General features: G+C 41.2%; 1 protein-coding gene across 2 annotated transcripts in view; it reads right to left on the bottom strand.

Annotated features, from left to right (window-relative positions):
• ADAMTS12 (ADAM metallopeptidase with thrombospondin type 1 motif 12) overlaps positions 1-19632 on the bottom strand; it is a 364317-nt gene that overhangs the window by 55580 nt on the left and 289105 nt on the right. For both annotated transcript variants that reach the window (XM_032135811.1, XM_032135809.2), the window contains one exon: positions 13422-13632. In XM_032135811.1, coding sequence (XP_031991702.1) covers positions 13422-13632 — 211 coding nt within the window. The remainder of the gene's footprint in view (positions 1-13421; positions 13633-19632) is intronic.

The following is a 19632-nucleotide window of genomic DNA, read 5'->3' on the forward strand; positions in this document are numbered from 1 at the left end:
CCTTTTCTGCATCTATTGAGATAATCATGTGGTTTTTTGTCTTTGGTTTTGTCAAAGGCCTTTTCTGCATCTATTGAGATAATCATGTGGTTTTTGTCTTTGGTTCTGTTTATATGCTGGATTACATTTATTGATTTGCGTATGTTGAACCAGCCTTGCATCCCAGGGATGAAGCCCACTTGATCATGGTGGATAAGCTTTTTGATGTGCTGCTGGATTCGGTTTGCCAGTATTTTATTGAGGATTTTTGCATCAATGTTCATCAAGGATATTGGTCTGAAATTCTCTTTTTTGGTTATGTCTCTGCCAGGTTTTGGTATCAGGACGATGCTGGCTTCATAAAATGTGTTAGGGAGGATTCCCTCTTTTTCTATCGATTGGAATAGTTTCAGAAGGAATGGTACCAGTTCCTCCTTGTACCTCTGGTAGAATTCAGCTGTGAATCCATCAGGTCCTGGACTCTTTTTGGTTGGTAAGCTATTGATTATTGCCACAATTTCAGAACCTGTTATTGGTCTATTCAGAGATTCAACTTCTTCCTGGTTTAGTCTTGGGAGGGTGTATTTGTCGAGGAATTTATCCATTTCTTCTAGATTTTCTAGTTTATTTGCATAGAGGTGTTTGTAGTATTCTCTGATGGTAGATTGTATTTCTGTGGGATCGGTGGTGATATCCCCTTTTTCGTTTTTTATTGCATCTATTTGATTCTTCTCTCTTTTCTTCTTTATTAGTCTTGCTAGAGGTCCATCAATTTTGTTGATCTTTTCAAAAAACCAGCTCCTGGATTCATTAATTTTTTGAAGGGTTTTTTGTGTCTCTATTTCCTTCAGTTCTGCTCTGATTTTAGTTATTTCTAGCCTTCTGCTAGCTTTTGAATGTGTTTGCTCTTGCTTTTCTAGTTCTTTTAATTGTGATGTTAGGGTGTCAATTTTGGATCTTTCCTGCTTTCTCTTGTGGGCATTTAGTGCTATAAATTTCCCTCTACACACTGCTTTGAATGTGTCCCAGAGATTCTGGTATGTTGTGTCTTTGTTCTCGTTAGTTTCAAAGAACATCTTTATTTCTGCCTTCATTTCATTATGTACCCAATAGTCATTCAGGAGCAGGTTGTTCAGTTTCCATGTAGTTGAGCGGTTTTGAGTGAGTTTCTTAATCCTGAGTTCTAGTTTGATTGCACTGTGGTCTGAGAGACAGTTTGTTATAATTTCTGTTCTTTTACATTTGCTGAGGAGAGCTTTACTTCCAACTATGTGGTCAATTTTGGAATAGGTGTGGTGTGGTGCTGAAAAAAATGTATATTCTGTTGACTTGGGGTGGAGAGTTCTGTAGATGTCTATTAGGTCCACTTTATGTAGAGCTGAGTTCAATTCCTGGATATCCTTGTTAACTTTCTGTCTCGTTGATCTGTCTAATGCTGACAGTGGGGTGTTAAAATCTCCCATTATTATTGTGTGGGAGTTTAAGTTCCTTTGTAGGTCACTGAGGACTTGCTTTATGAATCTGGGTGCTCCTGTGTTGGGTGCATATATATTTAGGATAGTTAGCTCTTCTTGTTGAATTGATCCCTTTACCATTATGTAATGGCCTTCTTTGTCTCTTTTGATCTTTGTTGGTTTAAAGTCTATTTTATCAGAGACTAGGATTGCAACCCCTGCCTTTTTTTGTTTTCCAGTTGCTTGATAGATCTTCCTCCATCCCTTTATTTTGAGTCTATGTGTGTCTCTGCACGTGAGATGGGTTTCCTGAATACAGCACACTGATGGGTCCTGACTCCTTATCCAGTTTGCCAGTCTGTGTCTTTTGATTGGAGCATTTAGCCCATTTACATTTAACGTTAATATTGTTATGTGTGAATCTGATCCTGTCATTATGATGTTAGTTGGTTATTTTGCTCGTTAGTTGCTATTGTTTCTTCCTAGCCTCGCTGGTCTTTACAATTTGGCATGTTTTTGCAGTGGCTGGTACCGGTTGTTCCTTTCCATGTTTAGTGCTTCCTTCAGGAGCTCTTTTAGGGCAGGCCTGGTGGTGACAAAATCACTCAGCGTTTGCTTGTCTGTAAAGTATTTTATTTCTCCTTCACTTATGAAGCTTAGTTTGGCGGGATAGCAAATTCTGGGTTGAAAATTCTTTTCTTTAAGAATGTTGAATATCGGCCCCCACTCTCTTCTGGCTTGTAGAGTTTCTGCTGAGAGATCAGCTGTTAGTCTGATGGGCTTCCCTTTGTGGGTAACCCGACCTTTCTCTCTGGCTGCCCTTAACATTTTTTCCTTCATTTCAACTTTGGTGAATCTGACAATTATGTGTCTTGGAGTTGCCCTTCTCGAGGAGTATCTTTGTGGCGTTCTCTGTATTTCCTGAATCTGAATGCTGGCCTGCCTTGCTAGATTGGGGAAGTTCTCCTGGATAATATCTTGCAGAGTGTTTTCCAACTTGGTTCCATTCTCCCCATCATTTTCAGGTACACCAATCAGACGTAGGTTTGGTCTTTTCACATAGTTCCAAATTTCTTGGAGGCTTTGTTCATTTCTTTTTATTCTTTTTTCTCTAAACTTCCCTTCTCTCTTCATTTCATTCATTTCATCTTCCATCAGTGATACCCTTTCTTCCAGTTGATCGCATCTGCTACTGAGGCTTCTGCAATCTTCGTGTAGTTCTCGAAACTTGGCTTTCAGCTCCATCAGCTCCTTTAAGCCCTTCTCTCCATTGGTTATTCTAGTTATCCATTCTTCTAATATTTTTTCAAAGTTTTTAACTTCTTTGCTATTGTTTTGAATTTCCTCTCGTAGCTCAGAGTAGTTTGATCGTCTGAAGCCTTCTTCTCTCAACTCATCAAAGTCATCCTCCATCCAGCTTTGTTCCGTTGCTGGTGAGGAACTGCGTTCCTTTGGAGGAGGAGAGGTGCTCTGTTTTTTAGAGTTTCCAGTTTTTCTGCTCTGTTTTTTCCCCATCTTTGTGGTTTTATCTACTTTTTGTCTTTGATGATAGTGATGTACAGATGAGTTTTTGGTGTGGATGTCCTTTCTGTTTGTTAGTTTTCCTTCTACCAGACAGGACCCTCAGCTGCAGGTCTGTTGGAGTTTACTAGAGGTCCACTCCAGACCCTGTTTGGCTGGGTGTCAGCAGCGGTGGCTGCAGAACAGCGGATTTTCGTGAGACCACAAATTCAGCTGTCTGATAGTTCGTCTGAAAGTTTTGTCTCAGAGGAGTACCCGGTTGAATGAGGTGTCAGTCTGTCCCTACTGGGGGGGTGCCTCCCAGTTAGGCTGCTCAGGGGTGAGGGACCCACTTTAGGAGGCAGTCTGTCCGTTCTCAGATCTCCAGCTGCGTGCTGGGAGAACCACTACTCTCTTCAAAGCTGTCAGTCAGACAGGGACCTTTAAGTCTGTGGAGGTTCTTGCTGAGTTTTTGTTTGTCTGTGCCCTGCCCCCAGAGGTGGAGCCTACAGAGGCAGGCAGGCCTCCTTGAGCTGTGGTGGGCTCCACCCAGTTCGAGCTTCCTGGCTGCTTTGTTTACCTAAGCAAGCCTGGGCAATGGCGGGCGCCCCTCCCCCAGCCTCGCTGCCGCCTTGCAGCTTGATCTCAGACTGCTGTGCTAGCAATCAGCGAGACTCCGTTGGCACAGGACCCTCCGAGCCAGGTGCAGGACACAATCTCCTAGTGTGCCGTTTTCCAGGCCCGTTGGAAAAGCGCAGTATTGGGGTGGGACTGACCCGATATTCCAGGTGCCGTCTGTTTCCCCTTTCTTTGACTAGGAAAGGGAACTCCCTGACCCCTTGCGCTTCCCGAGTGAGGCAATGCCTCGCCCTGCTTCGGCTCGCGCACAGTGCGCTTCACCGACTGTCCTGCACCCACTGTTAGGCACTCCCTAGTGAGATGAAACCAGTACCTCAAGCAGAAATGCAGAAATCACCCGTCTTCTGTGTCGCTGGGGCTGGGAGCTGGAGACCGGAGCTGTTCCTATTCGGCCATCTTGGCTCCACCCTCCCATTTGTTACATTCTAATCTGAACTTCTTGGATTTTCAAATCCCCACTTTGTAAAATTGATCAGTTTTGTATGTGTGAACACATTTCCATGCTGGCTGCCTCAGGCAGGCTCAGTCTTGAGAGCTGACTGATAACTGAGGTCCCAGCTACTGCCAACTCTTCTCAGGCAGCAGGTGGTCCTCTTTCGGCTTTCCTTTCCATGAAGTATTAGACTAGATAGTAACATAGTAGGAAACGCTTCTATTTTTCTTTTCTTTCTCTTCTTTCTCTTTTCCTTTTTGGTTTATTTTGACTTGAAATGTTGCTAATATCTCTAAGGAAGTTAGCTTTACTTGTACACTTTTACAAAAAAAATTTTAAATGCGAAAGTATAGGGGCATGTCCCCTCCACCTCCCCATTGAACTATGAAGTCAAAAAACTATAAAGCCTCTGAGAAATAGCTTAAATTCCCTGATGTATCATATTAACTCCCTGTGTGATTCAGTGACTAAGTCAGCTTCCTCACCTGGAAACAGAGACAGCAGCACCTACCTTTGCAGGATACTGTGTGGATTACCTTCAACAATAGGCTTAACAGAGGTGGCATAACATATGAAGACAATTACTGATTGAAAGCTATTATTATCACTGTTCTAACAATGATGCTGATAATAATAATAGTGATCATAACAAAAGGCTTGGGGTTCACCAATTTCTACTGCCCTTGTGGGTGACACACAGAACTGTCTCATCAGGGAAGTGTGAAGTGAGCAGCTGTCTTGGTGAGGTAGGTGCAGGCACATGTCTACAAGATACTGCGGAGAGCCACACATCCCCTACTGGTTTACTGCTGGATGCTTTTAGATTCAGATTTCCTAGAGCTAACAGATGGATATGTGGTTTTCAAATTTACCAATAACAAGAACTAAGTAATCTTACTGATGGTGTGAATTTGCTCAACCTAAAAGAGTAAGGCAGGAGTAAAGAATAGCTACTGTATTAGTTTGTTTTCATGCTGCTATAAAGAAATACCAAGACAGGGAAATTTATAAAGGAAAGTGGTTTAATTGACTCACAGTTCTGCATGGGTGGGGAGGCCTCAGGAAACTTACAATCATGGTGGAAGGGGAAGCAGACATGTCCTTATTCACATGGCGGCAGGAGAGACAAGTGCAGAGTGAAGAGGGGGAAAGCCCCTTATAAAACCATCAGATCTCATGGGAACTCACTGTCACAAGAACAGCATGGGGGAACTGCTCCCATGATCTAATCATTCCCCATGAGGTCCCTCCCTCAACACATGGGGATTACAATTTGGATTACCATTCAAGATGAGATTTGGGTGGGGACACAAAGCCAGACCATTTCAGCTACCTAGCTGGTTGCTGAGTTAAAATGCATTAGATTTTAATATTTTAAAACAGAAGATGGTTCTTGAAGAGGAGTTCCAAAGTAGCAGCCTAACGGCTACATTTGGCCCACTGACATGTATTCTTTGGCCTGCTCAATCTTAAAACCCACCAACCTACCAACCAACCAACAAGCAAAACACAAAAACCAAAATAGTAGCCAACATTTTAAAAATTAGCAATTTTATGTTAATAAAATTCCTGATTTTTGACTTCTCTTGGAAAAGCTGATGATCTGCATCTATTGCTGTCATTCCCAAATAGCAACCCAAAACCTGATTAATGAAGACCTGGGGTATGGGAGTTTATACGTCCCTCAGTGCACCAACCTTTCATCCACATCTACTTTCCTTAGCCAGCAGACATTGAACTTTTCAAATAACCCAGGATTGCCATTCCTTAGTTCTGGGGCACACTATGCCCAGCTGGACAGTATTAGCTGTCTACCAAGCATATTGGGCCTGAATACGAACTTGTCTTTTCTCCTAGTCACTGCAGAACAGGCAGTGCTGCTTTGTATTCAGCTCCACGCTTCTTCCAGTACATCTTCCAACTGTGTTTATCTCCTTAGGAGCTGTCAAGCCCTTCAGATGAGATAAATGCAGTACACGACACCACACTCCAAACCCATCTCAATTGGTAGTTTCAGAATTCTCCAAACGAACTTCAGCTATGATTATCGTATGCCCTTACCTTGTAATTTTGAGCCCTGGACCAGGAAAGCAGCATGTCAACCTGTTAACCTGCTCTCTGGGAGTCATTTTGCCCTCACTTGTCACCATCCTGGATACAGGCCTCTTGTCAGGGAACCCACCAAGAAAGAGGTTTGCTGCCAAATTTATCAACTCCGCCCACCTGTGGTCCACTGTGGGGGGTGAGGAGGCTCACAATTGGCACTGAGCTGTAGTGCTGAGAAAGAGTTTATTCGAAAACACAGTCGGAGTTTATCAGAGGGTTTGGGCTAAAGGGCTGAGTAGAGAAACAGTGAATATTTTGGGCATTAAAACATTTAATGCACAATCTCAGAAATTTATAAATGAATAATTAGATCTCGTACAAACACCAACTTTGAAAGCAAGCTAAAACACGTAGTATCTGTTTTGGGTTGAATTGTGTCCCTCTCAAAAAAGATATGTCAAAATCTCAATGCCCCCAACCTCAGAATTTGACCTTATTTGTAGAAAGGATCTTTAAAAAGGTAATCAAGTTACAATAAGGTCATTAGGGGGGCCCTAATGGTATCCATAACAAAAGGGGAATCTGAACACAGAGATCACAGGCAGGTAGAATGTCATGTGAAGATGAAGGCAGAGATTGGAGTGATACATTTACAAGCCAATGAGCACCAAAGGTTGACATCAAACCACCAGAAGCTGGGGGAAAGGTACGGAACAATTCGTCCTCCCAGCTTTCAGAAGGAATTCACTTTGCCAACACCTTGACCTTGGATTTGTAGCTTCTGCAGATGTGAGACAACAAATTCCTGTTGTTTTATCTGCCCAGTTTGTGGTACTTCATTAGGGCAGCCCTCGGGAACTAAGACAATAGCCTAGATAATTAAAAAAAAATCAGACCTGATGAGGACAATCAACATAGCTCTTAGCTGTTTTCTGTGAGTAGTTGTTGCAAACAGAGGTGCCCATATCTGTTCTCCAGGAACCCTGGCAGAGCACAGGCTACTGATGCCTGGGAAGAACTGAGATGTTGATGCTAATGACACTCCACACCAAAAGAGGGAGTGACAAGGTCAGAATATCAGGTGGCCAGCCCCACAGGAGTGCCTGGAACTGGGGAATCCAGAGGGTCAGTGACTCTCAAAAATGTCCCTATCCCTCCATGCTCTCTTCCCTCGGGTGGCAGGGGCTTCACATGAGTCTAGCTTTGCTTCCCACTTAGCAATAGACATAGCATTGCTGTTTGCTGCCACGTCTTCTATCCCAAGAGCCAGAGAGCTCATTTGTGAACATCAGCATTCAGTCTATTTGGTCACTCTGCATTCCAACACTCCTGTGATGAGCTTTGTACTTTATCGATTCTCAGTATCTTGGTTAAGCGAATGTTTTGTTTGTGTGTTTTTGTCAGGCACAGGAAGGGTCAATTAAAGATCTTCCTAGACTCTGGGTGTGTCTGCTGTTAAAGCCTCCACCCCATGTCCCATCAAATATATTCAAATGCATTTCTTGTCTCAAGTGAAATGTAACTTTTGCTATAAAAAACATTTGAAATTATTTTTTTCCATTCCAGTTTTAAAAAATGTTCATGGGTACATAGTAGGTATATATATTTATGGGGTACATGAGATGTTTTGATACAGGCATGCAATGTGAAATAAGCACATCACAGAGAATGGGGTATCCACCCCCTCAAGCTTTTATCCTTTGAGTTACAAACAATCTAATTACACTCTTTAAGTTATTTTAAAATGTGTAATTAAGTTATTATTGACTATAGTCACCTCATTGTGCTATCAAATAGTAGGTCTTATTCATTCTTTCTATCTTTTTTTGTACCCATTAATAATCCCCACCTTCCCTGCAAACTCTTACTACTGTTTCTAGCCTCTAGTAACCATCCTTCTACTCTCTATGTCCATAAATTCAATTGTTTTGATTTTTAGAGCCCTAAAATAAGTGAGCACATGCAATGTTTCCCTTTCTGTGCCTGGCTTATTTCACTTCACATAATGATCTCCAGTTTATCCACGTTGTTGCAAATGACTGAATCTCATTCATTTCTATGGCTGAATAGTGCTCCACCATGTATATGCACCACATTTTCTTTATCTAGTCATCTGTTGAGGGACACTTAGGTTGCTTCCAAATCTTAGCTATTGCAAACAGTGCTGCAACAAACATAGGAGTGCAGATATCTCTTTGATAGACTGGTTTCCTTTCTTTTTGGTATATACCCAGCAGTGAGATTGCTGGATCACGTGGTAGCTTAACTTTTACTTTTTTGAGGAACCTCCAAACTGTTCTCCACAGTGGTTAAACTATTTACATTCCTGCCAACAGTGTACGAGGGTTCCCTTTTCTCCACATCCTCACCAGCATTTGTTTTTGCCGTCTTTTGGATGTAAGCCATTTTAACTGGGATAAAAATGGTATCTCATTATAGTTTTGATTTGCATTTCTCTGATGATCAATGATATTGAGCACCTTTTCATATGCCTGCTTGCCATTAGTATGCCTTCTTTTGAGAAATGTCTATTGAAATCTTTTGTGAAAGGCTTTAGTTTTTTCCTGCGCTTTTGAAGTTATTCACTGAGGGTAACATTTAATTTTGGGGAGGCTCTAATTTCTCAGCAGTTGTTATGCATAGTCTGAAATTCCAACAGAATGAGAAAAGCCAGTCTACAAATAATTTCCAAACACAAAACATTTCTTATGAATACTGGGAGCTGTCATATTGCTACATTTTGCAGATATTTGAGATGCAGTATGGCAAAGCGTACATTCAGAGTAGACGCTGTGCTGCCTGCGTTCAAATCCTGGCTCCATGGTTTAGTGGTTATGTGACCTTGGACAAATTTCTAAATGTTTCTATGCCTCAGTTTCTTCACTTGTATTAATAAAATGGGGCTAAATAAGTCATGGTAAAGATTAAATGTGCTAATACCCATAAAAGTACTTAATAGATACATATATAATACATAGTAATAATACATACAAAATGCTTGGTATGTATTTGCTATTAATATGTAATTAAATATTGATTTCTGATTTTGCAGGGTTCTTTTGTTTTTATAGAAGCAATGCATGAGGTTTTTTTTCAGGTCTCAAATAGTTGTGCAGGCCCTTGAAGAATCTGTAGGCCCTAAGCACTGCGCTTACAGTGTTTCATGCATAAAATGAATGAGCTCCCTGAGCTCAAGGAGAGGATAGGTGAAAACTTAGGGGGGCCACAAATCAGTTCCTTCAGCACATTTGGGTGCAACTGATTGATCAAGGTTTGCAAAATCAGAGTAGCATGGAAAATAGACTTCTGTCTTCTTGTCTGATAATAATTTAGTGAACACTTATTTTTTACCAGGCACTACGCTAAGTATTTGCATGAATTATCTTATTCAATTCTTACAATAAATCCTATCTTTCTCAGTGACAGCAGGCTAAGAGAGAATTAACACAATTGTGTGGCTCAAGGCCACACAATTAGAGATTGCCAGGGCTGGAAAACCTAGAAAAATTGCCGCCCATCATTACTATTAGTTTAATTACTAGGAGAAATAGCATGTTGGTTTATAATTGAGCAAACTGAGGTCCTAAAAGGAAAAATCATTTCCCTAAGACTGTACAATATGCAATACAAGTTTATGCAATACAAGTTTATGCAATACAAGACCAGAACTAAGACGGTTCTCCGTGATCTCAGCCAGGACTCTTCCCACTTGCCTTTCTGCCAAGGATGCACTAGTCAAACATTTATTAAGTACATGGTGGTTATCCATGTATCCATCCATCCATCCATCCATCCATCCATCCATCCATCCATCTATCCATCCATCCCTCCAAGGAAAAAGATGGCACAGATTTTTACAAAGTATCTGACTAAACCATTGGAGCCATGATTAAAAATCTCATATAATTTTGGCAATTAATTTTAAAGCTCTCATTGGGGGTACCAGGGGTGTCTCTTGAAGAAGAGGTACCCTTCCATCTATCAAAAAGAAAGAATTATGGAACCCACTGGGCTGCCCTTGTTGCCCTGGTTGTCTGGATGCACTGGGTTATACTGAAAGCTTCATCAAAATAACCCTATTATTCTCATGTTTGGCATGTTGCTCTCTGTTCCCATGCGTGGATACAACTTCTAGTTCACCACTTCAATGTCTAGAGCCCTTTTATTGTAAACTGCCTGAAATGCCTTTGGAAAGGAAAACTGTATCAACAAACACACACATCCTGGCTTCTGGAGTGTCCTGTTTGCCACACATACACATTTGAACCCAGGAAGCCATGCTCTAGGGGCTGTGCCCTTCACTGCTAGACTGGCTGCCTCTCACAAGGCATGTCCCTGAAATGGTGTATCTGGGAAGTAAGGGAGCCCCAATAACTTTGATACCTGGTCTCTATTTACAATAAATAGAGTTCCTTTCTTTACCCTTTAAGTCCACAAAGCAGGGTGGGCAAAACCAGGATAAGATTCTTGGTAAAACCTGAGATTGGAGGTGAGAGTCAGGTATCTACAATATAAGCTTAGAGAAAAGGGGCTGGTCACAGGGGGCAGGAAAGCCTGCCTGGGGCAGCAGGGGAGAGAGCTCCCCTTTCTGATCCCTGCTGGGACAGGGATGAGTGTACCAACCTGGCACGGCTGAGCCCACTCTCCCCTCATTGCTTGAGTTGGTGGAGTGCGTTGATAGGGAAAGGAGCTCATGAATGTACTTCCTCTTTCTTCTCACTTAGGTCAGCCCAGAGAAGGCCATTTTACAGGAGTCTAGAAGGCTGTCAGTTCTTGGGCCTTTTGGATCAGTAATTGTACAGTTTTAGACCATCCAGGGTGATGAAAATGACAAATGCAGATGAAAATGACACCGTGCAGACCAAATGATGGCTGGAGCACTATCCTGCTTCAAAAGATGTTGGTCTCCAGACAAAATCTAGATAATAAATACTGCCTGCCAAGAAACACTAACTATGTCACCTCTCTTTAAAAAAAGTATCTGGGCATAGTTAGAATGTCAAAGACATTTCATCATACTGCAGCAAAGTTCATTAGAAGGTTATTAGTAAGAGAGCAGATAGAAGAAAGGAAGACCCATTCGATGAATATTTTGATACTGATTTAACTAAAAGCACTTCCAATGACATCTTCTGAATGAGGGCATTGGCCCAGCCTTTCTGCTCAGCTCTGTCAAGTGGAAGCTAGAAACTGTCCATGTGTGGTCCATTGACTATGCAATGGCCTACATATGGAATCACAGACCCAAGTGCTTCTTACATCATGCCAACTTTTTGGTCTCTTGTTCTCCAGTTAAGACAGGTTACTACGCTTCCCATAAACATGAACACATTAAGAAGAACTCCTCAGCCAAATCTGTAATTGCAGTCCTCTGAAAAAGCATTAAGATGTTGGCAATTAGCAAATTCTACATGACAAGAATTATTAACAGTTTTGGATGTGGCCAACACATTTTTGGTAAACAGATTTAATAAGCCAGTCACAATACTCCATTCAGCCTTATTTTGACAACACTGTAATTTACAGAAACCTAGGTTGCAGTGGACTAATAAGGCAGGCCAGCCAAATGCTGTGATTATATTCCCCCAGGAATAGCAAAAAGAATGTATGGCTTATCACTGATGTGTGTATACACATCGGTGCGTGAATCAGTAATACCCCCATTTTTGTATGTAGGTATATTTCTTTGCATGTGTATCTTTATCCTTCCTTTCCTTTTTTCTTTTTCTTTTCTGGATCCTATCTCTCCCACTGGATGGAAGTTCTTACCATCTAGGGACCATACTTTCTGTTTCTTTTTTTTTTTTTTTTTAATTTCACCTAGATGCCCAAGAGAACATCCTGTACAGATTCAGAAGGTAAATAAACCTAAACTGTGACATAAGCTAATAAAAGGGAGTCTTGGAAATAAGGTTTCATCAAAGCTGCTGTATTTAAATGAGTGTTTTGCTTTCAAATAGGTATCTTCAGAGATGGTACCTTTGCTTACACAAATTTTAGAATTTTTCTTTCAGAGCAGGTGAAAAGCAATCTGTCACATATTTATGATCAAATATTTTTTAAACACAAAGATTTTGATCACATTATTCATTTATCCATCAGGCCCCATTCTAATTGACTTTCTGTGGCATTCTCCTGAATCAGATATTCTCCATTTTCTCCTGAGTCCTTTACAGGAGTTCCTAAAATATCCTGAGCAATGGTGGCATTATTGTTATTATTATTATTTTGAGACAGGGTCTCACTTTCTCACCTAGGCTGGAGTACAGTGGCATGATATCAGCTCACTACAGTCTTGATCTCCCAGGCTCAAGCGATCCTCCTGCCTCAGCCACCCAAATAGCTGGGACTAGAGGCATGTGCCACCATGACTGGCTAATTGTATTTTTCATAGAGATGGGGTTTCATCATGTTGCTTGGGCTGGTCTCAAACTCCTAAGCTCAAGTGATCCTCCTGCCTCGGCCTCCTAAAGTGCTGGGATTACAGATGCCTGGGCAGTGGTAGCGTTATTATGGAAGCATACGGCTTCTCAAGGAAGCTCATAAGATAAAGTCAGCATCCATCTCTAAACTCTGGCCTGTTAATTTTTTAAAAACATGTATTTTCTAGCTATTCCTTAGGTTGTTCACTGAACTGCACATAGAGAAGCAGAGCTGAGGCCCTTGGAGACTCTGGGGCCTTCCACTAATAACTGGGAACATGACAAGGCCTGATGAAATGGGATTCCAAAGTGACCCAAAGAAAATTAAAGCCTGAGAGAGCTTTTCATAACCTTCCAGCTTACTGATATCCAATTATAGTCAGATAACTAGATCAAATTAATTTTGGGAAAATGCAACATTTATCTGAACTTATGTGTCTGATAATAGACGTTATAAACCTTAGTCTGGTTTGGCCTTGACACATGGTGAATAGATGGATAATTTGAGGGGATTTTTCTTAGTGTCAAGTGACACTCTTTTGGTTTGGGTTAACTATAGTGATGTGCAGTCAATGTTTTATAAACCACTTTTGGGGTGCATGGGAGGTCCCTCATCTGCTACCAATGGTTTAACAATGGGCCTGGCCAAGCTTCTGATGATTTATTAACTAGTCGTTGTGATCCTGCACTGAGAGAGGCGGGGGAGTTTACCTCACCCCTGTCAGATAGTAAGCTGACCACTGAGCAAGTGGGAGCAAGATCCCATATGAATGGAAAATACGGAAAATAAGCAGTGGACACAGGAAATGCAGGAGACAGGCCAGGGGTGATGAACACTGGCTATTTTGCAATTTTACCTAGGGTCACTTTGGATTGGATAATGAGAAGGAAGGCAGGGGCTGATGAAGCTTGAATAATGCCAGTTTCCCCTCTGAGCCCTGAGCTCACCTCACTCCAGTTGCCCACTGTCCAGTCCGAGGGGCACAGGATGTCTCTGTTACAGGAAAGGAGGGTCTTGGGCTTCAGCAGGTGCTGGCAGTCTGTGGGCGGGAGAGCCTGCTCGTCAGAGCCCATGGTCTGGATGCACAGCACGGTTCGCTTCTTCTCCCCGTGGGGCCCGCATGTGGCTGAGCATGCTTCCCACTCCCCTGCCCACCACCTGCAGGCAAACATGGATATGTGAGAGAAGATCGCCAACTTAAAGCATACGTTCCATTCAACCACTGAGAAATCAGGGGCAGAAATGCAGATCACAGGGCTGGGAGGGCCGTGGAGACACTCCAACCCACCAGGGGGCGTGCTGCAGACAGGGCCACGGTGTCTTCAATCACAGCTCCCGAGCTCTGCAGAGCGCCTGGCATAAGCAGCTGCTAAATGCGCATGTTTTCGAATGAGAAAAAAATATATAGGCATGCCCTCTCTTTTCAGTAAGAAAACTGAGGTCCAGGGTTCTTCTGTGCAACTTTAAGCAAGTTTAAGCCTCACTTTCTCATTATTCAATGGGTGTAAAAATATATTTTCTTTATATGAGTGTTGTGTTGTGCATTAAATGAAAGACCAATTCATTAAAGTGCATAGTACAGAGCCTGACATATAACAAGAACTCAAGCATTTGTTACGATTTATTGTTCTTTTGACCATGCTATTGAGTAAAAGAGTCCAATTAGACTCTAGGTCTCCCGGCTCTTAACTGAATGTAAAGTAGGCACTTAAACATAAATTTTTAAATTATTTAGGAGGCGATCAATTAGGGACATTGCCTTTATTTTTTTCCCTATCTCCTGAAGTTTACTTGTTAATATTTTCACTGGTCCCTTTGATAAGAAATGAGTAGAAAAAGAATAAACTTAAATAAAATCATTTTTTACTCAAGAATCTAGGATGTGGGCCCACTGGTTACTTAGAAGCAGCTTTTGAAAATGGCAGGGAGCCATCTTTTGTCCCTCTTCTCCATTATTGTGCAAATCTTCCCAGAACCAGTGTCTTCACCCAGTGTGGTTTGGGTCCATTATTGTTCCTATGTACAGCCCGCTTGTCCATCCCTTCATATAGTAACAAGTGGGACACTTCTATTTTTCATGGGAAAATAGTACACTGGGGAAAGTCCTTCATTCTTGACTTCAAGAAAGCCTCCTGACTTGAGACAGCACTGAATTTTGGTAATTTTGAAGATAAAACTTTCTACTTTTATTTTTATTTACTAAATATTGGATTTATTTATGTAGAATTTCTTTTGATTGTGACACTTTTAATCTCAAGTTAAAAATATCAGAAGAAAGCAATTCCTCAATTCAATCATATTCTTCATTTAATAAGTAATTGAGATTACTTATTTATTCTTTGGTGTTTAACATCAGTGGATAAAGAGCTAATAATATTAGAACAGTATGATGTAAAACCAAATAAGTGTCCCACTGTATTAATCTAATTACTTTGTCCTACCTCTGACTTTTCTGAAGGAGGGCAGGCCAAGGGAATATATAAAATGCCATTCTGAAAAGGTCTTAATCTGAGTTGATTGAAAGCCTAATTTATCTAAGTACTTGCTACAGGGCTTTCAGCTGTATCACTACAAAGTGATAATAGACGTTCTTGTTTTCTCTTCTTGGAGTTTTCTCTACAGTCCCTTAGGGGACATATTGCCTGTGATTTTGCTATAGTCCGAATGTGTTCCCCAAAACCTATGTGTTAGAAACTTAATCCTCAATATAACAGTGTTGGGAGGTGGGATCTGATGGGAGGTGTTTAGATCGTCAGGGCTTTACCATCATGAATGGATTAAGGCCACTTGAAAAAGGATTTGGGAGTGGTTTACTCCCTTTCACTCTTCTATACGAGGACATGAATGTTTGTCCTCTGTTGCCCTTCCTCCTTCAGCCTTATGAGGATGCAGCAAGAAGACCCTCGCCAGATCAAATGAGCCTCCAGTCTTGGCCATCTGATCTCCAGAACTGTGAGAAATGTTTATTTTTAAAAGAAATTTATTTTTTTATTTTTATAGAGAAAGGGTCTTGCTTTGTTGCCCAGGCTAGTCTCCAACTCCTGCGCTTAAGTGATCCTTCCGCCTTGGCCTTGCAAAGTGCTAGGATTACAGAGTGAGTCACCATACGTGGCCAAGAAATAAATTTGTTCTTTATAAATTACCCAGTCTGTGGTATTCTGGTACAGCCACACAAAATGGACTAAAACAGCTTAGTCTTAGTCTCACAAGATTAAAGTGAAAACCATCTTCTTCTTTTTTTTTTTTTCCTGTAAAGGTCTTCCAGGTCCAGGGCTCAGGGGCCATGGTCCAGTTGTTCTCTGCTGCCCATCTCATTCTTCTGGGTGTTTGCCATAATCCCACCTCTTGTAGGAGATTTCTAATAGAATACTGTTTTTATATTTATGGAGATTTTATGTTTTACCTAAATGTCTAGGTGTGTGTGTGTGTGTGTGTGTGTGTGTGTGTGTGCCTATGTTTGAGATCTTTGAAGAGCCTGTAGTTGTTCTAGAATTCTGTAAAAGTTTACTGTAATTTGAGATCAAGTAGAAGGGATGGGTTAGAGACCCTCTGAACCTCTCTTTTATTTTTAAAAGAACCCTTCTTTTATCAGTAGCTTCTACTGATTCCCCTATCAGTATATATTCCAACAGTGCTGATCGCCAACAAACCAGGACACGTCACTCTTTCTAACCTTCATTACTCAGATAAATGAAAGTCCAAAACTGAATGTGTTAAACCCTTGCTGAGAATAGTAATTTCCTTTAAGAAATCAAATTTTATAATTATCATCTTCCTTTGTACTAGTCTTTTTCCTAATAGAATTTACATTCCAAAATCCAATTCAACTAAACATTTCAAATTCTGACAAAACCATGACTACAGTATAAGCACTCTTACCTCCTGGCCCTGTGTACACATTGTCTCCATATTCTCATTATATCCCATTCCTCCAGCCTCATTTTCCCTAGCTTTCTTGTCCCCTACACACACCATGCTCAGTCCTTTTCCCTCTTTCATGGCCTTTCCCCAGTCTCAATGATCTTATTCCTTTCATTTAGATCAGAAGGTCTCAATCAGCAGAGATTTCTGCAGCTTCCCTCACCAGGGGACATTTGGGAATGTCTGAAGACATTTTTCATCGTCACAAATCAGTGGTGACAGGGAAGGGAGGCTGGGTTGCTATTGGCATCTAGTGGATAGAGTCCAGGGATACTATTAAACCTCCTACATTGGCACGAGACAGCTTCCCACAACAAAAAAACTATCCAGCCCAAAGCAGCAATAGTGTTGAGGTTGAGAAACCATGATTTAAGTCATATGCCATTATTTTGTGGACTGAAACCTACATGTAGCCCCCAGCGTTTAAAAAAATCACTGTCAGAGGTTTATTGAATACTTTGGATATGCTAGGCACCATCACAGCTGTGGCCCAGAAGAGCTTTGCTTTGCTGAAAACCAAAATTCAGAGAGAAGTCAGTGGGGAGAAGGGACTCAAATAACCTCTTTCTGGAGTCAGATATATTAAATTTTCAAAGAATTTCTTTCTTGACAGCCTACTCTCTCCTGGAACATGCTCTACAGGGCTTTCATCCTGAAAGCCATTGGCAATGTAATACATATTTTTTTATATTTAGATAATCAAAAGTTTTTATTAAATCTTAAAAAAAATCTCTCTCAAATACTCCTTTGGGGAAGAACACAGAATGTTGAAATTGGTTGTAAAAACAAGATATTACTGAAGAAAAATGATCCAGAAATAAATAAGATTAAACCTTGCACAGGAAATTTTTTGGGAAAGGAAATGACAGCTCCCAGTGATGGGTATGAACTTTTTAGAGATCATGGAAATTAGGTGACAGAAGAAGATATTGCAGCTTGAAATTCATATACAAGGAAACTAGTGAACTAAGCTTGCAAAAACAAATAATATTAGTTTATTATTTATTTATTTTTAAAAAAGCAAATCGCCAGGCACGTGGGCTCATGCCTGTAATCCCAGCATTTGGGGAGGCTAAGGCGGGTGTATCATTTGAGGTCAGGAGTTTGAGACCAGCCTGGCCAACATGGTGAAATCCAATCTCTACTAAAAATACAAAAATTAGCCAGATGTGGTGGTGTGTGCCTATAATCCCAGCTACTCATGAGGCCGGGGCAGGAGAACTGCTTGGACCTGGAGGCATGACTTAGTTTTGGAGTCAGGCATTCATAACATTTTTATTGTGTTTTAATGTGAGAGAAAAAGCTTAAATGTAGGGGATTCTGGTTCTAGTACTGAAACCTGCTTATCCTGAGATCCAGCAGCATGGTGTAGCAGCACATACAGAGGCAGCACAGCAAACAGATCTGGGTTCAAATCCCGACTCTACAATTTGTAGCTAAGTGACCTAGGAAAATTTTGGTGAAAGCTTTAGAGTCTTCATTTGTATAATGAGCATAAATGTATCTACAAATTAGGGTTGCTTACAGGCTTAAATGATATGATTATGTGGAAACAGCTTGGAAAATAGCAGGTTCTTAAAAAGTGCTAGTTTTTAACACAGGAACAGAAAACCAAATACCATGTCATGTTCTGACTCATAAGTGGGAGTTAAAAAATGAGAACACATAGACACAGGGAGGGGAACATCACACACTGGGGCCTGTAGGGAGTTGAGGGGCAAGGGGAGGGAGAGCATTAGGACAAATACCTAATGCAAGCGGGTCTTAAAACCTAGATGATGGGTTGATAGGTGCAGCAAACCACCATGGCCCATGTATATCTATGGAACATCCTGCACGTTCTGCACATGTATCCCAGAACTTAAAGTAAAATTTAAAAAAAGAAATGCTAGTTTTCTCTGCAGCCGTTTCCCCTAGGGTATGGCATCAAATTTCTCTGAACGTTTATCTCCTCACATACCACTTCAGAGTAATACCCATACCCTGTCTTATGACTATTTCATAAATATTTGTAGAAGCTAAAATGCAATCATAAATAAAAAGGACTTTTGTAAATTGGCCACTGATATGGTTTGGCTGTGTCCCCACTCAAATCTCAGCTTGCATTGTAGCTCCCATAATTCCCACATGTTGTGGGAGGGACCTGGTGGCAGATAATTGAATCACGGGGGCAGATTGCCCCATACTGTTCTCATGCTAGTGAATAAGTCTCATGAGATCCGATGGCTTTATTAGGGCAAAACCCTTTCACTTGGCTCTCATTCTCTCTTGTCTGTAGCCACACAAGACATGCCTTTCCCCTTCTGCCATGATTGTGAGGCCTCCCTAACCATATATAACCGTGAGTCCATTAAACCTCTTTTTCTTTGTAAATTATCCAGTCTTCATTATATCTGAATGTTTCATGCAATTCTACTTAGCTTATTATATCCTACTTGAGAGTGCATTTTCAGAAATTGTACCTGTATGTATTATATTGTGCCTAATTAACATTCCCAGGAGTCAAAAATCTCACAGTTCATGAACTCTGTGGAGTAGCAGGCAATGGACTAGCTCTAAGAAAGGCTCTCTTTCCTGCCTCATTCTTCCCTGAGAAAGTAACATAACTGCAATTTCATATAAAACCTAGTGCTAGCCTTATCTTTCCTTGTCATTTCTAGTTCTTCCTGGCAAAAGAACCACAGGAAGGAGCTACAGCAAAGTGAGGTGATGACACATTTCTGTCCTGCTTCAATAGTTGTGGGGTTCAGCTCCTACCTAGAAAAAGCCACAGAACAGAAGAGAAAATAAACCTCTCTCTCTGAGCTGAGAATACCCTGGCCTCTGGGTCCTGCCTGTTTGGACTGCTAAGAGACTGAGATCACGTTTTTCAGCTGTCTTGTCCTGACTCTTCTTTCTGACCTAGTTCTTGGATATTTATCACATTCTAGCTCTTCTTTAGAATCCACCCTGTCACCTGTTTGATTTGAGTCTCCCCCTTGTTTAAATGCCTCATAGTGTGTCTGCTTAGAACTGGGATGAATGCTTGATGGACTCTGCAACATAAATACATCCTTGTTTAAGGTTGCCAGGAATGAAGACACTTTCTGGAAATCAACCAATATTCCTTCCTTTCTTCCTCTTTCCTCTCCCTTTTTCCCTCCCTCTTTTCTTCTCCTTCTTCCTCCTTTTTCTTTTTCCTTTCTTTTTTTTTCTGTCTCTCTTTTTTAGACATAAGCCTGGCACAATAACATCCCA

The sequence above is a fragment of the Hylobates moloch genome, unplaced genomic scaffold, assembly GCF_009828535.3.
Source record: "Hylobates moloch isolate HMO894 unplaced genomic scaffold, HMol_V3 SCAFFOLD_17, whole genome shotgun sequence".
Classification (NCBI taxonomy): Eukaryota; Metazoa; Chordata; class Mammalia; order Primates; family Hylobatidae; genus Hylobates; species Hylobates moloch.